Source organism: Centropristis striata, chromosome 13, assembly GCF_030273125.1.
Source record: "Centropristis striata isolate RG_2023a ecotype Rhode Island chromosome 13, C.striata_1.0, whole genome shotgun sequence".
NCBI classification, from domain to species: Eukaryota; Metazoa; Chordata; class Actinopteri; order Perciformes; family Serranidae; genus Centropristis; species Centropristis striata.
Window position 1 is genome coordinate 21,414,772 of NC_081529.1, and position 20,391 is coordinate 21,435,162.

Below are 20,391 nucleotides of genomic sequence, written 5' to 3' on the forward strand. Positions count from 1 at the left end.
TGCTCGTCTGATCACTGTGGACGGAGATTACCTTCTTATTAACACTTACTGCGTTTACATGCACAGTTTAATCGAGCTATACTTAAAATTTGATTTTGGCGTCTAACCAGACTTCTTTCCTTGTCCCAGCATGCAACTGAGAAAATGGAATAACTGACCGGAACGTGTTCTCCTCTTCAACACGAGGTGGAGAAATGCATAGTTTCAGCGGTTTAATATGGCCCCCTTTCCGGTTGACCTATTACATCATAATAAACAAGGGGAGAAAGGCAGGAAACCGGCCTGACTGAACATAAGATTATCTGGCATTAATCACACTGCAGGTAAACTAAACTGGCGTCAGTCAGTAAGTTTACATTACACTTGAAAAAACCTAATTATTGCCTTAATGTGACTATAACTGAACAACTGAAGTGCATGTAAATGTGTTAGTTGATACTGTTGTTACTGATGTAGGAGTTCTCAAACTCCGATGAGGACACCCAGATAATGTGATTAGATTTTCGCCGGCATCTATGACAATGACCCTGGAACAAAAACATCCAAGAAAGCCAATTGCAGTGCCGCAGTAGCCGGTCAGTATCGGCGGCACAAAATGTTGAACTGAAGACAGGCTCCTGTTGTAGCCCTCCAACAGCATCCGGCGTTCATGTCTGCCCCTCCAAATCACCATTTTGTTGTTCTTGTTGTTCCAGAATGCTGGTTTCCCGCTTTCTCCACTTGTTTGTTATGACGTAATCGGTCATATCCGGCTCCTAGTGATGGGGAGGAGGACACATTCCCGTCAGTTATTCGATTTTCTCAGTTGCATGTAAACTGGGACAAGGACAGAAGTCAGATTAGACGCCAAAATCAAATTTTAAGCAAAGCTTTATTAAACTGTGCTGGTAAACCACTGAGTTGGTGCCGCTCTGACAGTTTCCCTGCAGAGAGCTGGTTCTTAAGGAGTCTAAATGCAAAGAACTGATTTGAGATAAGGCCTCAGCTCCAAACCGGCCCTGGAACTGCCCTGGTGGAAAAGGGGTGCTAGAGGCATCTGTATAAACTTTAGAGTGTGTCCTAACCAGGTAAAAGCTGCTTTAAAAACATTAGTAGTTCACGTGAGTGATGTTCAAAGACACACAATATGTGAAAACTTCTGTCACTGGAGAATGTTAATAAAAATGTCAAAGAACGTCAAAGATGTGAAGTCAGAAGGCCATCACTGAGACTCAGGCTCCGTGGTGTGCAGAGCTGCAGGAATGTGGCTTGGTGAGACCTGCTGGGTGACAGTCTGAGAGGGATTATGTTTAGATAAATAAACAGGAACAATGGAGCTAGGACTTGAACTTTCCAGTTGCTTTTATACAGAAGCTGTTGAAGCATTCGATTATTTTCTTAAGTCAAAGCATTTATATAATCATGTCAAAATACTTTACAGGTAAATATTCTGCTGAAGTAAAAGTCAAATGTAACTGACTTTTAACAGATTTTACCAAACACAAGCTTTTACCTCTGAACTCATGAAACCCTGATCAAACATGAATCAGATCTGGTCCTCTGTTGTCTGTTTCGCTCCTCAAATGCTTTTAAATTGATAAAAATCAGTCACACTAAAAATAACTGTGAGTGTTCTCAGGTCATATTGTTTCCGTACAGTTTGCTCGGCGGCTGGCAGGAGCTGCTCGTCACAGCAGCATTTTAATAAGCTGGATGGATTTCAGAATATCACATCAATAAATGAGGTCACAACTGGTTTATGTGTTATGAATGACAGCTGTTAATGGTGCAATACGGCAGAAAAAATACTATGTCACTGTTACTGATAGATCTGTGTACAAAACATATAACATTTGTATTGTTTTTCTACTTTTTAATGCAGAAATGTAAAATATGATGGCCATCTTCTATCAAACATGTAATTATGAATATTTGATCTGAACTTTTTCTTTTATCATAAATAATATTTTGAATGGCGCTACACACTACAGCCCCACGACCTGAGTGTGGAAAATCGGTTAAGGATAATGACTGACTGAATGAATGAATTGATATTTTGGATTTTATTGCAACTTAATGTTGAGGCTTTGATATTTAGTGTGCCCCTTAAGTAATACAGTTCTTACTGAACATGAAATGCAGGACTAAAGTTCTGATAACATGCCATTTATTTATCACAAATATATCTCGAGCTAAAGTGAATCCAAAAACATCATGTTTGAGTCATAATGCAGCTCTAACTTCCTGTAAATATGAAGTCTTTAATGGGAAAGTTAAAGTTAAACCATTTGTTTAAAGGAGAAATGTCTCTTTGGTGAAACTTTTGCATCAGAGGTCACAAATCAAACACTTTGCATTGTATTTTATAAGTTTACTGTGTGTTTTTAGTTACTGTTGTTGTTGCTGTTGAACATTAAATGGTACAGGAGGCGGTGTGAGGAGCTGAACTGTGTTAGTGTTGCTGACTGCAGCTCGACATGTTGATGTGTGATGGGCGTGTCGGTGGACAGGTAACAATGTTTGTTGGAGCTGCAGAGAGAGGCGTGTTAGTGTTGGAGGGAGAGAGAGAGAGAGGAGAAGGTTATATATATATTCAAAGCAGATCTGATCATAAGTACTTTCAGTCATGGCTCTCTACAGAGTGATGTGTGTGGCGGCGCTGCTCTTTCTACTGACACCAGGTAAGACTCCTCACACACCTCAGCAGCTCAGCTTCCACCGCTGCAATCTAACTAAGATCATTTACTCAACTGCTGTACTTAAGTTTCATTTTGAGGTACTTGTACTTTACCTGAGTATTTTGATATTATGTACCTTTATACTTCTACTCTACAGTCAACTGACAGCTTTAGTTACTTTGCAGGTCGAGATTTAACATAAAAACATGATACATTTAAAGTGATTAGACTTTAATTAAACCTAATAACAATATTTAAAGATTTAAATTTAGCCTTACCATAAGAAATTAAAACACTGCTTACATATTGCACCAATAATAATAACAATAATAATAATAATACAATAATATATGTGGAATCTAAAAAAAAATCTGCATAACAAGTACTTTTACTTTTGATACTTTAAGTACAATTTGATGCTGATACTTTTCTACTTTTACTTCAGTAAGTTTCGAATGCGGGACTTTTATTTGTAGTGGAGTAATTTCACAGTGTGGTATTAGTACCACTAGATCTGAATACTTCTTCCACCGCTGCATGTTTTAGCCATACTGACTGTCAGTCAGAGGAACAACACTGAGGAGGAAGTAAAATTAATTTATTTTGGAGCAGTGTGAAGAGGGAAACCCTGCTGTAAATATTTCACTTGTTAACGACTGAGGGATCAAAAAGAGTGCAAGTTAATGGTTTCCAATATGCAACAATATAAGACATATTTAGCATTATACAATCGCACAAAATACATCTACAAAATGTTTCCAAAGTTTCTGAAACCAATTCACAGCACGTATTTTTCTCTACTCTTCCTCAAGGTCTTGGTGACTGAATGTGGGATTCTGGAGGGAGTTTTGACCATTTTTATCAACTCTTGAGTGCTTACAATTACCAAAACACCAATATTTTTTACAGATTAATGATGAAAATATTAAGCACATTTAAGACATTTAAATTGCAGAAAATACAGAAAATAAAATGGTTTCTGAAATAAAAAACTTTAGGAGAGAAGGGAAAGTAAATTAGACTGTTAGACAATTCTCTAAAACACTTAATAAAGTGTGGTCTATCTGACCACACTTTATATTTGTTTTCATTATATTTTGTTTTTATCAGGATATCAGATGCTTTTATTACTTCACTTATATTCTCAGATTTAGTCTGTTTGTACCCTATCATCCTGTGTTAATTTTTAATATGTTCCATCAATAAACTTTACTTTTCTAGAAGGCAAAAACAACCGACAGTATTCAGTTAATGTTAGTGTTAAAAACGTATCCCTCTGAGATGCTGCAGAGAAAAAGACTCAGATCTGTCTGGAGCTTCAGAAACAGAAAAATCCAGATGGTTTTCTGTGGAACTTGCAGCTTATGTTATCCGGAGGCCATAAAATGATGTGACACCATGATTTAACGTAATTTACAGCAGGTGTTAGTTTAAGAGGAATCAGCAGCTCATTTTACTGCCGTGCTATACGTCCTGTCAATCACTATAAATCTTTACTGTTCACATCCTCAGACTCTCTGCTGATCGGGACCCTTTTTCAGTATGAAAAAAAAACCATAATTTAAAAGGATTTATTTACGACCTGGTCCATGGAAGAGGCGTTACAAATCTGAAAATATACCACTTCAATCCTTTTTTTCTTTGAGGTCTGTTTTAAAATTCATGTTTTATGAATGCAGTTCTACGTTTAGTGTATGAAAAGTATTTATTGGAGTTTTTCAGATGATTAATATTTAGTTTGCCACACAGTAATGTATGTGGAGGCCAGGTAAGGAATATTTGTGGTTTTAGTTACAGTAATTTAAGGGACTTTCTTTTTAAACTTATAGACTATTAAGTGTATGAATTATTGGACGCAGTACAGCAGCTTTAAGCTGTTTCAGGGTTACCTTTAACACACTGCTGCGGCCTCAGATTTCTGTGTGCGGTTGGTGGGTTTCCGGTGCCCATGGCGCCACGCCTTGTTAATTCCCTGATTGCAAAACGTTTACTGATAAAAGATGTTAGTCATTCAGGACCAGCAGCTTTCAAGAAACATGTCATTATGGCTGTTGAAACTTTGGTCTGAAGATTTCTTTTTCATAAATAATATCTTGGATTTGATTGCAACTTAACTTTGAGGCTTTAATATTGAGAGAGATCCCTGAAGACCCAGACGGTTCTTACGGAATATGACTTTAGCTACAGTAAGGAGATGCAGGACTTCAGTTTTGGTAAAATAAAATATTTCCAGAGTTGTTTTTTAGTAGATGTTGTTTTCTTACACCACCCAGTCACCAGGATGCCTGTACATCATTTCTTAAATGTTCAAACATAAATCTGATTGATTTTAAAGGGGAAAGCCAGTGATTCAGTGATGCGTTCACTTACTGTTGCGTGCATTTCTACAGTGATGCGTTCATACTGAGCAGTATGTGCATTTCAGTGATGATTCATTTACTTACCACTGAAGTGCATTGTAATTGTTGGTTATAATCAACATTAAACATTATTTTTTCTGTCGTCTAGTGCAGTACTTATCGTAAGAAGTAAACTGAACTTTGTGTTAAAATTACCTCTTTAACTGTTTGTTTTTATGACATTAAAGCATCATCAGAGACTTGAGAAATACAATAAATGACTAATGCTTCTTAGTGGTAGTGGTGGTAGTAATAGTAGCAGTAGTAGTAGTAGTAGTAGTAGTAGCACAAGGTCAGTGACAGTCTGAAGTGTATTTTGTGACAGTGGTGTGTGTGTTTGTGAGGAATGTTTGGCTCATTAGTCGTCCTGTCAGGCTCTGCCAGTGCAGACACAGTGGACATCCCCCTCGGTGTTTAAATGATATGCTTTACAAGAAGTATGTCCCGTGTGTTTCCTGTCTGAGTTTAGAGGAAAAAAAGCCGGTCTGGTCTACGTGGGTTGACTTAAACTATGTGGACAATTGATGCAGTAAAACAAGTTGGACGGCAGACAGCACGCCACGCTGCATCTGTTACAGCAACATGACAGCAACAGCTGTTAGAGCTGCCTGTTAAAACATTCAGATATGTAAAACATGTTGTACACATGTGTCACCTTTTCAGTTCATTAAAGTCAGATCAGTAGTTCTTTCGCAATCCTGCCGACACAGCATACTTCAATGTGCTATCATTACTTACTTTTAAAGGCAGTAATTGCACTTTGTATGCATTTTGTGATGACAGACTATATTGACACTCCAGGTAATCCGGAGTTATGTAATGTTTACATATTTGACATGAAGCAGGAGTTTTATTCTAGTGTTTATGCGCCAAACAGCTCGTATGTTCATATGTAAGACTGGGTGTGGCTCTACACACACTTTGGAGAGACATCACGTATCTTTTATTGTCATAATGATTGTGATAAAGAATAATATTTTCACTCTCTGTAAGCTGAGAGAGGACACATCACTTATCAAATATTAATATCTGCCTTTGGTAATAAATGTCCCAGATGAATACAACATTCCTCCCATGTACAGAGAGAATAAAATATGAATCAGAAAGGAAGAGTTTAATTTTCTTCTAGCATTCTGAGCATAAAGTTGAAATGTTAAGAACAGAATCAAAGTCAAAATATTTACAAAACAGAAATATTTAGAATAAAGTCAACTCTCTAAAGTTCAACTTTTATCTTAAAATGTCAAGTTTATTTCAACATTTCAGCCTTATTCTGTAAATCCTTCCCAAAAAACGTCTCGTCTAATTTATCTTCTAAAGCATAAATCTCAATGAGGAACTGTTGATTCAAACGTTTTCTCTTTCTATCTTTCAGAATCTCACTCACAACTTGATGGTAAGTCAAAGTTTGATGTTTTCACACTTCTTGGACATGTTTTGGGACTAGTCGAGGTGTAGACTAATGATGAAATGAGAATAGTGACACAGGACTGATGTGCATGCCAAACAGAAAAAATCTAAATCCTCCACCAACAGTTTCACAAGTTTATGATCCCAGCGGTGCTTGAGGTGATCCAGGGAGTCACTGTGTTTCTCTCCTCAGTGTGTGGTAAACCGGCGTTCAACACCAGGATTGTTGGAGGACAGGAGGCCCCTGAAGGCAGCTGGCCCTGGCAGGCCAGTCTGCACAGAACCTCTGGCCACTTCTGTGGAGGATCCCTCATCAACAGTGAATGGGTGCTGACGGCTGCTCACTGTTTCTCAAGGTGAGCCACAGAAAGACAACAACACCCACTCTAAGGCGGAGGTGCTCTGCTCTTCATGTCCCTGCACTGTTTTATTTCTCTTCAGCACGAGCACAAGCAACCTGAGAGTGTTTCTGGGTCGCCAGAATCAGGAGGGAGCAAACGCCAACGAGGTGTCGAGGATGGTCACACGGGTCATCCCTCACCCCAACTACAACAACCCCACCAATGACAATGACATCTGCCTTCTGAAGCTGTCCTCACCGGTCACCTTCACTAACTTCATCTCTCCAGTCTGCCTGGCGGCTCCGGAAAGCACCTTCTTCACAGGCATCGACTCCTGGGTCACTGGCTGGGGCAACATCGGTACTGGAGGTGGGTCAGCAAGCAGCTGGTTGACTTTTTTTTTTATTTGAGTACAACAGTCTGAGGTTACTTTTTTTCTTATTATGCAATCAAACAGGATGGGTTTGTGGGTAAGATGTTTCATTGCAAGTCAAATTAATTTGTGATTAAAAATTCTAGATCAATAAGTTTAGTTTGCAGGTGCAAAGTTTTGATGCAAATCTAAAAGTTTTACTCTGAATAGACACATCTCTATTGGTCCCATGGTGAGAAGAGGAGTGAGGCGATCATATTTAAACTCATTCAGAAAGGCCTGTGGTCAGCAGGAACATCAGGATCCTTTGGGACTAGTGTTTTTCTACTTCACTGTATGAGTTTGAGAGTGAGAGCTGGTTTCTGTCCTCCTGTTTAACTTTAAGTTACTGAGAGGAAACTGTAAAAGCATCAGTAATGCCTCTTACTGTCTACTGATGTAGTGGCCCAACAGTCCATCTTAAAGCTGTTTATTAAACTGTGTTTGTGTCTTTTTAGTGCCTCTTCCGTCACCACAAGCCCTGATGGAGGTGGAGGTGCCGGTAGAGGGAAACAGACAGTGTAAATGTGACTATGGGGTGGATGAAATCACAGACAACATGATCTGTGCCGGGTTACGTGGAGGAGGGAAAGACTCCTGCCAGGTAATGATCTGTACATGTTTGAGGCAGATTTGACTGCCTGCCTTTGTTCCCCTCTCCTAAATGTTTTTGTCCTCGTAGGGCGATTCAGGAGGTCCAATGGTAAGCAAGCAGGGCGGCGTCTGGATTCAGTCGGGGATCGTGAGTTTTGGAGAAGGTTGTGCCTTGGCTGAAAGACCAGGAGTCTACGCCAGAGTGTCCCAGTATCAGGACTGGATCAACGGCCACATCACCAGCAACAGGCCGGGCTACGTCACCTTCACCTCCACTGGGACCGACAGTGACCTTAGCGTCACCTGTGATGGCCTGCCGCCACTTCCAACCACCATCCCTCAAACAACCACAGCCAAACGTGAGTACCTGGAACTGTCATCCTTTAAATGAGATGTCTTCATATTTACAGTGGTGGAGCATTAAAATATCTTATCTCAGTAAAAGTATTATCAAGTACTTAAATGCTGTGCAGTAAAATGTTCACTGTCAGTATTTTTTTAAGATTTTATTGTATACTTAAAAAGCATAAATCCTTTAGTTTATCCCATAAACATCAACATCAACAACATTTAATATCGCTGAAGTTGAAGGCTCATATCAATCAATTTTCAATTAAGAATCTAAATAGACAGATGACCCGGATTGGCTCCTTGTGCATTACTTTGCTGGTTACTTTTAAAGTGTTTAAATGCCATAAAGGCACTTTAGACCGCCCACTAGACATCCTTTAAATCATTTGATACTGCAGATTCACATCTACAGGTGCATCTCAATAAATTAGAATATCATAGAAAAGTTTATTTATGTCAGTAATTAAATTAAAATAGTGGAAATAATGCATTATATAGATCCATTACACACAGAATGAAACATTTCATGTCTTAATTTATTTAATTTCTTCTAATTATAATGATTATGGCTCACATTTAATGAAGACCCTAAAATTCAGTGTCTCAAAAAATGTTAATATTACAAAAGACCAATTTTAAAAAGTATGTTTAATTTAATTAAATGGAAATGTTTGCCTCTGAAAAGTATGTCCATCTATATGACTCAATACTCGGTTGGGGCTATTTGACTTGAACTACTGGAAATTGACTTTTCCATCATATTCTAATTTATTGAGATGCACCTGTATATGCAAACCCACCCTGTACAAATGTTTCTGATCCATGCATACGTCACATATATTTTAGCTTTGCACCTTATTTTTGTAACAAAGATTTTATTCCCTTTAGACTTTATATTCCCATTCTTTTGTCCTGCAACATTTTCATAGCAGTTTCCCTCAGGATAATAAGAATAAAGTGTTTTTATCTGATTATTCCTGCGAGCAGCAAGCGTCCCTTCAGACTCATCAACAGCTGGACAAACCACGACAAAACCTGCCACCTCTGGTACACAAAATCATCATTTATAATAATTATAACAATAATAACAATAATAATAATAATAATAATAATAATAATAATAATAATAATATAATTTCTTTCCAGAGGCCTTCTCTATGACAGCACTCACATCGTGACACTAATCTATTCTGACCTAAATTAACTGAACCTTCCAATACTTTACACTCTGCCCTATTGGACTACTGTCTAACAGTTTACTATTGTTATTGTTGTCAGTTGATTTAAAAAAAAAAAAAAAAGTCAGTTTCCTGTGATTAATTGCTTTTTTCCAGCTGTGCAGGAGCCATGCAGGGTGTATAAAGTCAGTGGGCACAGAGAGGATATAGTTTGGCTTTGCACCTAATTATCTTGGACTTCTTTTGCATGCTTCTATTTTTTTGCATTTTGTTTCACAGTAGGATGAATAAAGTGTTTTTATCTGCCACATCAGACTCACCAACAGCTGGACCAACCACGGCCCAACCTGCCCCCTCTGGTAGGCGCTACAGAACTCTGAACGCCAGAATAACCAGACAAAAAATCATAAATTAATTATTAATAATTTCTTCATAATTAATAATATTGACACCCTCCTAAAATAATGGCCCAAGTCATTGAAAACATAAAAAACTGGTGGCCAGCATCGTGAGGAGATGATTCAGGCAAAAATGACTTCAGCCATTACTTTAGGGAAGTGACAATATATATATATATATATATATATATAAATATATATATATATATAAAACCTTCTTTCCAAATGCCTTCTCTGTGAGACTTAACACGGCTCACATCGAGACACTAACATAACATTACCTTCAATGAACCTAACTAACACTGTTTACTAATGTTATTGTTATTTATATTTGGGCTGTCAGTCGATTAAAAAAAACAACTAATTAGTCACATAGTTTGCTGTGATTAACCGCTTTTTTTCCCATCTTTTGCACATTTGGTGAGTTATTAAAAAACAACTTTTGCACCAGTTTGGGACTTTGGGATCTTTCTCTCCAGCTGTGCTCTCTGGTGATGGTTCCTTTGTCCAGCTGTGGACAAGGGCCATGCAGGGTGTATAAAGTCTGTGGGCACAGAGAGGATATAGTTTGGTTTTGCACCTTGTTATCTTAGACTTCTTTCGCATTCTTCAATTTTTTATGCACTGCAACAGTTTCATAGCAGTTTCCCTCAGGATGAATAAAGTGTTTTTATCTGATTATTCCTGCGAGCAGCAAGCGTCACTTCAGGCTCATCAACAGCTGGACAAACCACGACCCAACCAGCCACCTCTGGTACACAAAATCATAATTTATAATAATAATAATAATAATAATAGTAATAATAATAATAATGTGACCTAAATTAACCGAACCATCCAATACTTCACACTCTGCCCTATTGGGCGACTGTCTAACTGTTTGTTATTGCAGCAAGCGTCACTTCAGGCTCATCAACAGCTGGACAAACCACGACCCAACCTGCCACCTCTGGTACACAAAATCATCATTTATAATAATAATAATAATAATAATAATTATTATTATTATTATTATTATAAAAAAAATAAATAATAATCTGACCTAAATTAACCAAACCATCCAATACTTCACACTCTGCCCTATTAAATGCCTTCTCTGCCTTCTTAGACTCCTCAACAGCTGGACAAACCACGACCACATCTGTCCCCTCTGGTAGGTGCTCATAACTCCAGATAACCAGACACAAAATCATAATTTATAATAACAATAATAATGATAATAATAATAATAATGATTATAATAATAATAATAATGATTAAAAATAATAATAATAATAATAATAATAATAATAATTTCCCAGACACCTAACCCTGCTCACATTGTGACACTAATCTAATCTAATCTGACCTAAATTAACCAAACCATCCAATACTTCACACTCTGCCCTATTAAATGCCTTCTCTGCCTTCTTAGACTCCTCAACAGCTGGACAAACCACAACTACATCTGTCCCCTCTGGTAGGCGCTCATAACTCCAGATAACCAGACACAAAATCATAATTTATTATAATAATAATGACAATGATTATGATTATAATAATGATAATAATAATAATAACAATAATAATAATAATAATAATAATAATAATAATAATAATTTCCCAGACACCTAACCCTGCTGACATTGTGACACTAATCTAATCTAATCTAATCTAATCTAATCTGACCTAAATTAACCGAACCATCCAATACTTCACACTCTGCCCTATTGGGCGACTGTCTAACTGTGTGTTATTGCAGCAAGTGTCACTTCAGACTCCTCAACAGCTGGACAAACCACGACCACATCTGTCCCCTCTGGTAGGCGCTCATAACTCCAGATAACCAGACACAAAATCATAATTTATTTAAATTAATTATTTAGTTTAAAAAACTAATTAGTCACAGTTTGCTGTGATTAATCGCTTTTTTAAACGTCTTTTCAAAACAACAATTTCTTTTCACCATTTTGCGACTATCTTTATCATCATCATCATCATCCCCTCATTGCGGTTTTTAGAATGAGTTGGCACAGGGAGGACCAAGAACCAGTTATCAAAAATAAATTCAGCATTTAAAACTGGTTTAGAAAACAATGGGTTGTTTTCAGGCTCGTGCTGTGTCCTGAAAAAGGTGATATTACAGAAACATTATACTGAACACTGAAGGGACCCCTAGTACTCTGGGGTCCCTGGGATCAATCACATTTCAGAGGAGGCTAGGGCCACCCCATGCCCCCCTTCTAGACGCACCCCTGCAGCTCTGTGTGTCAATTTTGTGTAGAGCTAAGTGATACATCATCAAAACAATCATCAAATATTGTACAAACACTACCGCTCAAAAGTTTGGGGTGACTAAGAAATTCCCTTACTTTTTTAAAGAAAAGCACAATTTTTAAAAATGAAAATAACAGACATACAGTCTAGTCATTGTTAATGTGGTAAATGACTGTTAAAGCTGATTGTGTTAATCCACGTTTATAGTGTTAAAGACTCATTGATCATTAAAACACCTGAGCATCATGTTAGCACAGCTGGAAACTGTAATAAAATGATCCTTCCTCAGGCTGGCTGAGGATCTTGAGGTAAAGTTGGAGATTTGTAGGTTAAAATTATTTTTTCTGCCCTTGTTAATTTCTTTTTTTTTTTATTTCATAAATTATATTTTTATTCATTTTAAAACTCATTTCATGAATAAAACTTTGTTTTCATGGGAAACAAGCCCAAATTTTTGAGCACTAGTGTATGTTTCTTTATCGTTTCTGTTAGAATGTAAAAAAAAAAAAGCCTCTGAACTGCATTAGGCGGTTTTGCTTTATGTTCTGATTATTCATGTGGGGGCAAAGCTGGATAAAGTATGGAGTTCACAAAAAGAAGCTTTATCTTAACAGTCATCTGTTATTGAATGATCAGAAAACATCTGACATATGTTGTAACTGAGATATGGCATGACTGTGTATATTTATTGTTTATTTAGAACAAAAATAAACAAAATTTGGATAAATGTGAATGTGATTGTGTTTCTGCAGCTGTGGTCTGCGGTCGGGCTCCGAAGAATTCACGTCTTTCTGGAGGGGGCTCGGTGGCGACGGCTGGCGAGTGGCCCTGGATGGCGAGCTTACAGAAGAAAGGAACTCACGTGTGTGGTGGGACTCTGGTGGCTGTGGACGCCGTGCTGAGTGATGCCAACTGCTTCTCCAGGTGAGACGCCTCGAGTGATCTGAAATGCTAATCTCAGCATGCTAACATGTTGCTGTTTACTCTGTTTAACAGCTCAGTGAAGTGGTTTGTTCATTATCAGTTAAGATTTTCAGTTAGCTGTTGTTTAAATTGACAAAGCTGAATTATTATGAATGAAATATAATGTAATATTCCATTAAATGTAGCTATTGTTAAAAAAATAAATGTATGCATTAATTAGTTGATCAAATGTTCCTATTTGGGTTTTAATTTGTTTTTATTCTTCTCTTTATTATTATTATTATTATTATTATGTATTTATTTTTACAATTTATTAATATATTTATTTTTCATTAATTTTGAATTTTTTTAACTTTTTTTTGCATTTAACTTTAAAAAATGTTTTGTTTTGGTGGATTTAATGGTGCATATAATTTATTTATGAAGTTATTTATTTATTTATTACATTTTGGCAGCTTCCGGACTTTTCACAGGGTTTGTTAACAATTAGAAGTTTGTAGAAAATTAAATAAAAAAAAACACTGAACAGCCCATTAGGAAACAGCTGCATCTGTAAAGGTCTCGTCCTTATTTTAAACCGATCAGATCTAATTCAGTTGGTTTTGACTCCCACAGCTCTCCCACGCCATCTGAGTGGACCGTGGTGTTGGGTCGGTTGAAGCAGAACGGATCCAACCCCTTCGAGGTGACGCTGAACGTGACAAACATCACTCTGAGCAACATGACAGGCTCTAATGTGGCCGTTCTGCACCTGTCGGCCCAGCCCACCCTGTCAGACTACATTCAGCCCATCTGCATGGACAATGGACGAACCTTCGCTGTGGGCTCGCAGTGCTTCGCTGCTGGCTGGAGCTCCGGGCGAGGAGGAGGTGAGACATGCTCATTCTGCCTTAGTTCACCTCTTTACATTAAAACACTAGTCTGTGTTCCTGCCATATGGGTTTGATTCAGATGTTTCATTTCTCATCATTTTCTTATTTTTTTACTTCAGAGGAACAAGTTCTGCAGGAGTTCCAGACCTCGGTAGTGAATAATGAGAATGCTTCATCGAGTGACAGCATCTGTACCGGAGTTTTCACACTGGAACAGGTGTGTTATTGTTTAATTCTTAATGTTATATACAGCTGAACAAAATGTGTATAATGCGATAATCCAAAATCCAATTGAAAAATCCTGCTGGCATTAGTTGGGGGAAACCAAGTTAGAAACCAAGTTAGTTGGCATCACCAAGGGTGATGCCAAGTTCCAGGTTGGCCTAAAAAATGTATTTTTAATTTTGTGTGCTTGCTTGCAAAAGCACACTAATTGTTATTCCGCGGGCTTATTTTGTGTGCTTGCTTGCAAAAGCACACTAACTACTATTCACCGGGCTTATTTCTACTTCTTTTTATTTTGTGTGCTTGCTTGCAAAAGCACACTAATTGTTATTCCGTGGGCTTATGTCTTATTTTGTGTGCTTGCTTGCAAAAGCACACTAACTACTATTCACCGGGCTTATTTCTACTTTTTATTTTGTGTGCTTGCTTGCAAAAGCACACTAACTACTATTCACCGGGACTATTTTTATTATTTTGTGTGCTTGCTTGCAAAAGCACACTAACTACTATTCACCGGGCTTATTTTGTGTGCTTGCTTGCAAAAGCACACTAACTACTATTCACCGGGCTTAATTTTATTATTCTTCCGTTTCTTCCGTGGTGTTTTTTCGGTCGACTACTCCTCCCAGAGTTTTGGCCGCACATACACAAAAAAGGTATCAAATCGACCGGCTCGCCAATGACAAGTGTGCTATGACTTTTCTAAGGGTTTCGACAAACGGTTTTCAAATTATTGGGAAAAGACACGTCAAAAAATCCCCCCAATGTAACCCTATGGAGAGTCTAGAGCGGTGATGTCATCAAACAGAGTGTAGAGGGAGAGGAAGAATTGTCAAAAAATAAATTTGAAAACTGTGCTCCAGGCCGCAAATTTCACTCTACAGAAATAATTTATACATAGAAATGTAGGAAAATTTGTCCTCTCACTCACAATCCTCTGGTAAAGCTGTCAGAGTTATAGTTTGGGCGTAAGACGCAGAGATGCGCCACCAAAACCCAAAAACAGCCTCATTGGCTCCCATATTAAAAATGCAGGAAGATTTTGTAAAGAATTAGATGTAAGAGTTTTTTTAAATCGCTCTAACAAAGCTATTTTTTAATTTTTCTCAAAAAAAAAAACATATGTAGACGTTTAGGAAGAACTCAGGACGCTCAAAGTGAAGTCGAATCAATGATAGGTATTATGGTTTTGCCAAAAATGCTTTCTGTTCGAGGACAGAAATTCCACTCTGCCCACTTCTGTCTGTGGAACTGTCTCCAACAGCAGTTAATTTCAGTTGATCGCTCTGCTCTGATTGGTCGACTCCACCCGGCCACCTGGTTGCTTAGCTACCAAAGCCCCCCCCCCCTCCCCCCCTCCAACACAGACATTCGAACTGATAACTGTCAGTTTACTCTAAGTGAACAGACATGTTGTTCTTCATAAAACATGAGACCTTATAACTTGACCATACATTGTCCAATCTGCCTCAAACTTGTCATGCATGATGATGGTTCATCACTTATCAGTTCTACGTAACAATAATTCATAAATTCCCGCCCTTTTTGATTAGCCACGCCCCCTTTTACTAACTAATGAACCGTTTGTCCTAGAAACTTGTGTAAGGTGTCAGATTACTCAGGATAGAGTCTCTGTTTAACTGTTGATTGATGACACCGCCCCCCTTGATTAGCCACGCCCCCTTTTACTAACTAGTGAACCGTTTGTCCTAGAGACTTGTATGAGGTGTCAGCGTACTCAGCAGAAAGTCCCTGTTTAATCCCTGCCCCTTTTGATAAGCCACGAGAGTCACAGTCCAGAGGCAAGCACACAATCAAAATTTCTTTAGAAATTTTCTAGTTTTGTGTGCTTGCTTGCAAAAGCACACTAATTGTTATTCCGTGGGCTTATTTTGTGTGCTTGCTTGCAAAAGCACACTAACTACTATTCACCGGGCTTAATTTTATTTTGTGTGCTTGCAAAAGCACACTAACTACTCTTCACCGGGACTATTTTTATTATTTTGTGTGCTTGCTTGCAAAAGCACACTAACTACTATTCACCGGGACTATTTTTATTATTTTGTGTGCTTGCAAAAGCACACTAACTATTATTCACCGGGCTTATTTTGTGTGCTTGCTTGCAAAAGCACACTAACTACTATTCACCGGGCTTATTAGTGCCACGGCTGAGCAGCGAGGCACTCATCTTCACTGCAAGCAGTGAGGATGAGTGCCTCGTGCTTCGCACGAGGCATCTCTTATTATTGCTCATGTTTATTATTTATTATAGATTATTCTTCCGTAAAAACTTTGGCGCGTAACTAGTCCCACAGCTTTGAGAAATCGCAAAAAGTAAAAACGTCAAAAGTTGCGCCCTAATCGGGAATCGTGTGGAATGACTTTTATTAGCGATCGGCGCGCACGTTTTCGCACAACGTGCACAAACGTGCACTTTTCGGCCCATCCGGAACGCATTGCGCAAACTTTGGGGCCTCACCATTCGCAAACCGTTGCTCGTAAAATTCCGAACCGATTTAGAAAGTTGTAGGGCCTGAATTTAACTCTAGTCCTGTGAAATTTCAGAGCGATTGCACGTATAGTTTTCGCACGAAGTGCGAAAACATTTCCATTTTTCCAAACTAATGGGGACGGCGATTTTCCCATGTGTGTGTATTGCGCGGAATGTTCAGAATCTAGACTGGTGATGTCATCAAGCAGAGTGTAGAGGCAGAGAAGGAGTTGTCACAAAATAAATTTGAAAACTGCGCTCCAGGCCGCAAATTCCACTCTACAGAAATAATTTATACATAGAAACGTAGGAAAATTTGTGGTCTCACTCACAATCCTCTGGTAAAGCTGTCAGAGTTTTAGTTTGGGCGCAGGACACAGAGAAGTGCCACCAAAACGCAACAACTGCCCCATTGAGTCCCATATTAAAAACACAGGCGGATTTTTGAAATAATCAGATTTAAGAGTTTTTTTAGATCGCTCTAACAAAGCTATTTTTTCATTTTTCTTAAAAAAAAATATATGTAGATGTTCAGGAAGAACTCAGGACGCTCAAAGTGAAGTCGGATCAGTGATAGGTATTATGGTTTTGCCGAAAATGCTTTCTGTTCGAGGCCAGAATTTTCAGTTTGTCCACCTCTGGCTGCTCACTTTAGCAAAGCATTGTCAGTGACAGTTAGTTTCTGTTGATTGCTCTGCTCTGATTGGTCGACTCCACCTGGCCACGTGGTTGCTTAGCTACCAAAGCTTCCCCCCTCCCTCTCCCCTCCTCCAACACAGACATTTTAACTGAAAACAGTTAACTCTTTTAACTTGACCATACATTGTCCAATCTGCCTCAAACTTGTCATACATGATGATGGCTCATCACTGATTGTCTTCATAACAATATTTCATAAATTCCCGCCCCTTTTGATTAGCCACGCCCCCTTTTACTAACTAATGAACCGTTTGTCCTACAGACTTGTATGAAGTGTCTGTGAACTCAGGACAGAGTCCCTGTTTAATTGCTGATTGAAGCCACGCCCCCATTGAGTAACCACGCCCCCTTTTACTAACTTGTGAACCGGTTGTCCTACAGACTTGTATGAGATGTCTGTGAACTCAGGACAGAGCCCCTGTTTTACTGGTGATTGAAGCCACGCCCCTTTTAGTAGCCACGCCCCTTTTTACTAACTAGTGAACCGTTTGTGCTACAGACTTGTATGAGGTGTCTGTGAACTCAGGATGGAGCCCCTGTTTTACTGGTGATTGAAGGCACGCCCCCTTGAGTAGCCACGCCCCTTTTTACTAACTTGTGAACCGTTTGTCGTACAGACTCGTATGAGGTGTCTGTGAACTCAGGACAGAGTCCCTGTGTGAATGGTGATTAAAGCCACGCCCCCTTTGAGTAGCCACGCCCCTTTTTACTAACTACTGAACCGTTTGTCCTACAAACTTGTATGAGGTGTCTGTGAACTCAGGACAGAGTCCCTGTTTAACTGCTGATTTAAACCACGAGAATCATCCGGCAGTAGCCCCGTGGCACTCCAAAATTTCCCTGGAATTTTGTTTCTAGTGTCTTTTTATTATTCTTCCGTTTCTTCCGTCATTTTTTCGGTCGACTACTCCTCCCAGAGTTTTGGCCGCACATACACAAAAAAGGTATCAAACCGACGGGCTCGCCCATGACAAGTGTGCTATGACTTTTATAAGGGTTTCGACAAACGGTTTTCAAATTATTGGGCAAAAACACGTCAAAAAATCCCCCCAATGTAACCCTATGGAGAGTCTAGAGTGGGGAAGTCATCAAACAGAGTGTAGAGGGAGAGAAAGAATTGTCAAAAAATAAATTTGAAAACTGCGCTCCAGGCCGCAAATTTCACTCTACAGAAATAATTTATACATAGAAACGTAGGAAAATTTGTCCTCTCACTCACAATCCTCTGGTAAAGCTGTCAGAGTTATAGTTTGGGCGCAGGACGCACAGATGCTCAAACAAAATGCACCAACTGCCGCATCGGCTCCCATATTAAAAATGAAGGAAGATTTCTCAAAAAAAAAAATTAACAGTTTTTTTAAATCGCTCTAACAAAGCTATTTTTTCATTTTTCTTAAAAAAAAACATATGGAGATCTTCAGGAAGAACTCAGGACGCTCAAAGTAAAGTCGGATCAATGATAGGTATTATGGTTTTGCCGAAAAAGCTTTCTGTTCGAGGCCAGAATTTCAAGTTTGTCCACCTCTGTCTGCTCACTTTGATGGAACTGTCTCCATCGTCAGTTAATTTCAGTTGATTGCTCTGCTCTGATTGGTCGACTCCACCTGGCCACGTGGTTGCTTAGCTACCAAAGCCCCCCCCCCCCTCCTCCAACACAGACATTCTAACTGATAACTGTCAGTTTACTCTAAGTAAACAGACATGGCTTTCTTCATAAAACACGAGACCTTATAACTTGACCATACATTGTCCAATCTGCCTCAAACTTGTCAAGCATGATGATGGTTCATCACTTTTCAGTTCTACATAACAATAATTCATAAATTCCCGCCCTTTTTATTAGCCACGCCCCCTTTTACTAACTAATGAACCGTTTGTCCTAGAAACTTGTATAAGATGTCAGATTACTCAGCATAGAGTCCGTTTAACTGGTGATTGATAACCCCGCCCCTTTTGATAAGCCACGCCCATTTTACTAACTAGTGAACCGTTTGTCCTAGAGACTTGTATGAGGTGTGAGTGTACTCAGCAGAAAGTCCCTGTTTAATCCGTGCCCCTTTTGATAAGCCACGAGAGTCACGGTCCAGAGGCAAGCACACAATCAAAATTTCTTTAGGAATTTTCTAGTTATTTTTAATCTTCCGTTTCTTCCGTGTCATTTTTCGGTCGACTACTCCTCCCAGAGTTTTGGTCGCACATTCACAAAAAAGGTATCAAATCGACCGGCTCGGCCATGACAAGTGTGCTATGACTTTTCTAAGGGTTTCGACAAACGTTTTTCAAATTATTGGGCAAAAACACGTCAAAAAATCCCCCCAATGTAACCCTATGGAGAGTCTAGAGCGGTGATGTCATCAAACAGAGTGTAGAGGGAGAGAACGAATTGTCAAAAAATTAATTTGAAAACTGCACTCCAGGCCGCAAATTTCACTCTACAGAAATAATTTATACATAGAAACGTAGGAAAATTTGTCCTCTCACTCACAATCCTCTGGTAAAGCTGTCAGAGTTATAGTTTTGGCGCAGGATGCACAGATGCACAAACAAAATGCACCAACTGCCTCATTGGCTCCAATATTGAAAATGCAGGAAGATTTCTCCCCAAAAAAAATTTAACCGTTTTTTTAAATCGCTCTAACAAAGCTATTTTTTCATTTTTCTTAAAAAAAAATATATGTAGACGTTCAGGAAGAACTCAGGACGCTCAAAGTGAAGTCGGATCAATGATAGGTATTATGGTTTTGCCAAAAATGCTTTCTGTTCAAGGCCAGAATTTTCAGTTTGGCCACCTCTGGCTGCTCACTTTAGCAAAGCATTGTCAGTGACAGTTAGTTTCTGTTGATTGCTCTGCTCTGATTGGTCGACTCCACCTGGCCACGTGGTTGCTTAGCTACCAAAGCTCCCCCCCCCTCCCTCTCCCCTCCTCCAACACAGACATTTTAACTGAAAACAGTTAACTCTTTTAACTTGACCATACATTGTCCAATCTGCCTCAAACTTGTCATACATGATGATGGCTCATCACTGATTGTCTACATAACAATATTTCATAAATTCCCGCCCTTTTTGATTAGCCACGCCCCCTTTCTTAACTAATGAACCGTTTGTCCTAGAAATTTGTATGAGGTGTCAGATTACTCAGCATGGCGTCCCTGTCTAACTGTTGATTGATAACCCCGCCCCT

General features: G+C 38.9%; 1 protein-coding gene across 1 annotated transcript in view; it reads left to right on the forward strand.

The window, feature by feature from the left end:
• The first annotated feature begins 2,605 nt into the window (after positions 1-2,605).
• The window catches only part of zgc:100868 (uncharacterized protein LOC554458 homolog), a 33,075-nt gene continuing 15,289 nt past the window's right edge, over positions 2,606-20,391 (forward strand). Inside the window, exons 1-9 of the mRNA XM_059348111.1 lie at positions 2,606-2,660; positions 6,432-6,452; positions 6,660-6,822; positions 6,908-7,176; positions 7,678-7,823; positions 7,902-8,172; positions 12,749-12,920; positions 13,536-13,789; positions 13,912-14,009. Coding sequence (XP_059204094.1) covers positions 2,606-2,660; positions 6,432-6,452; positions 6,660-6,822; positions 6,908-7,176; positions 7,678-7,823; positions 7,902-8,172; positions 12,749-12,920; positions 13,536-13,789; positions 13,912-14,009 — 1,449 coding nt within the window. The remainder of the gene's footprint in view (positions 2,661-6,431; positions 6,453-6,659; positions 6,823-6,907; positions 7,177-7,677; positions 7,824-7,901; positions 8,173-12,748; positions 12,921-13,535; positions 13,790-13,911; positions 14,010-20,391) is intronic.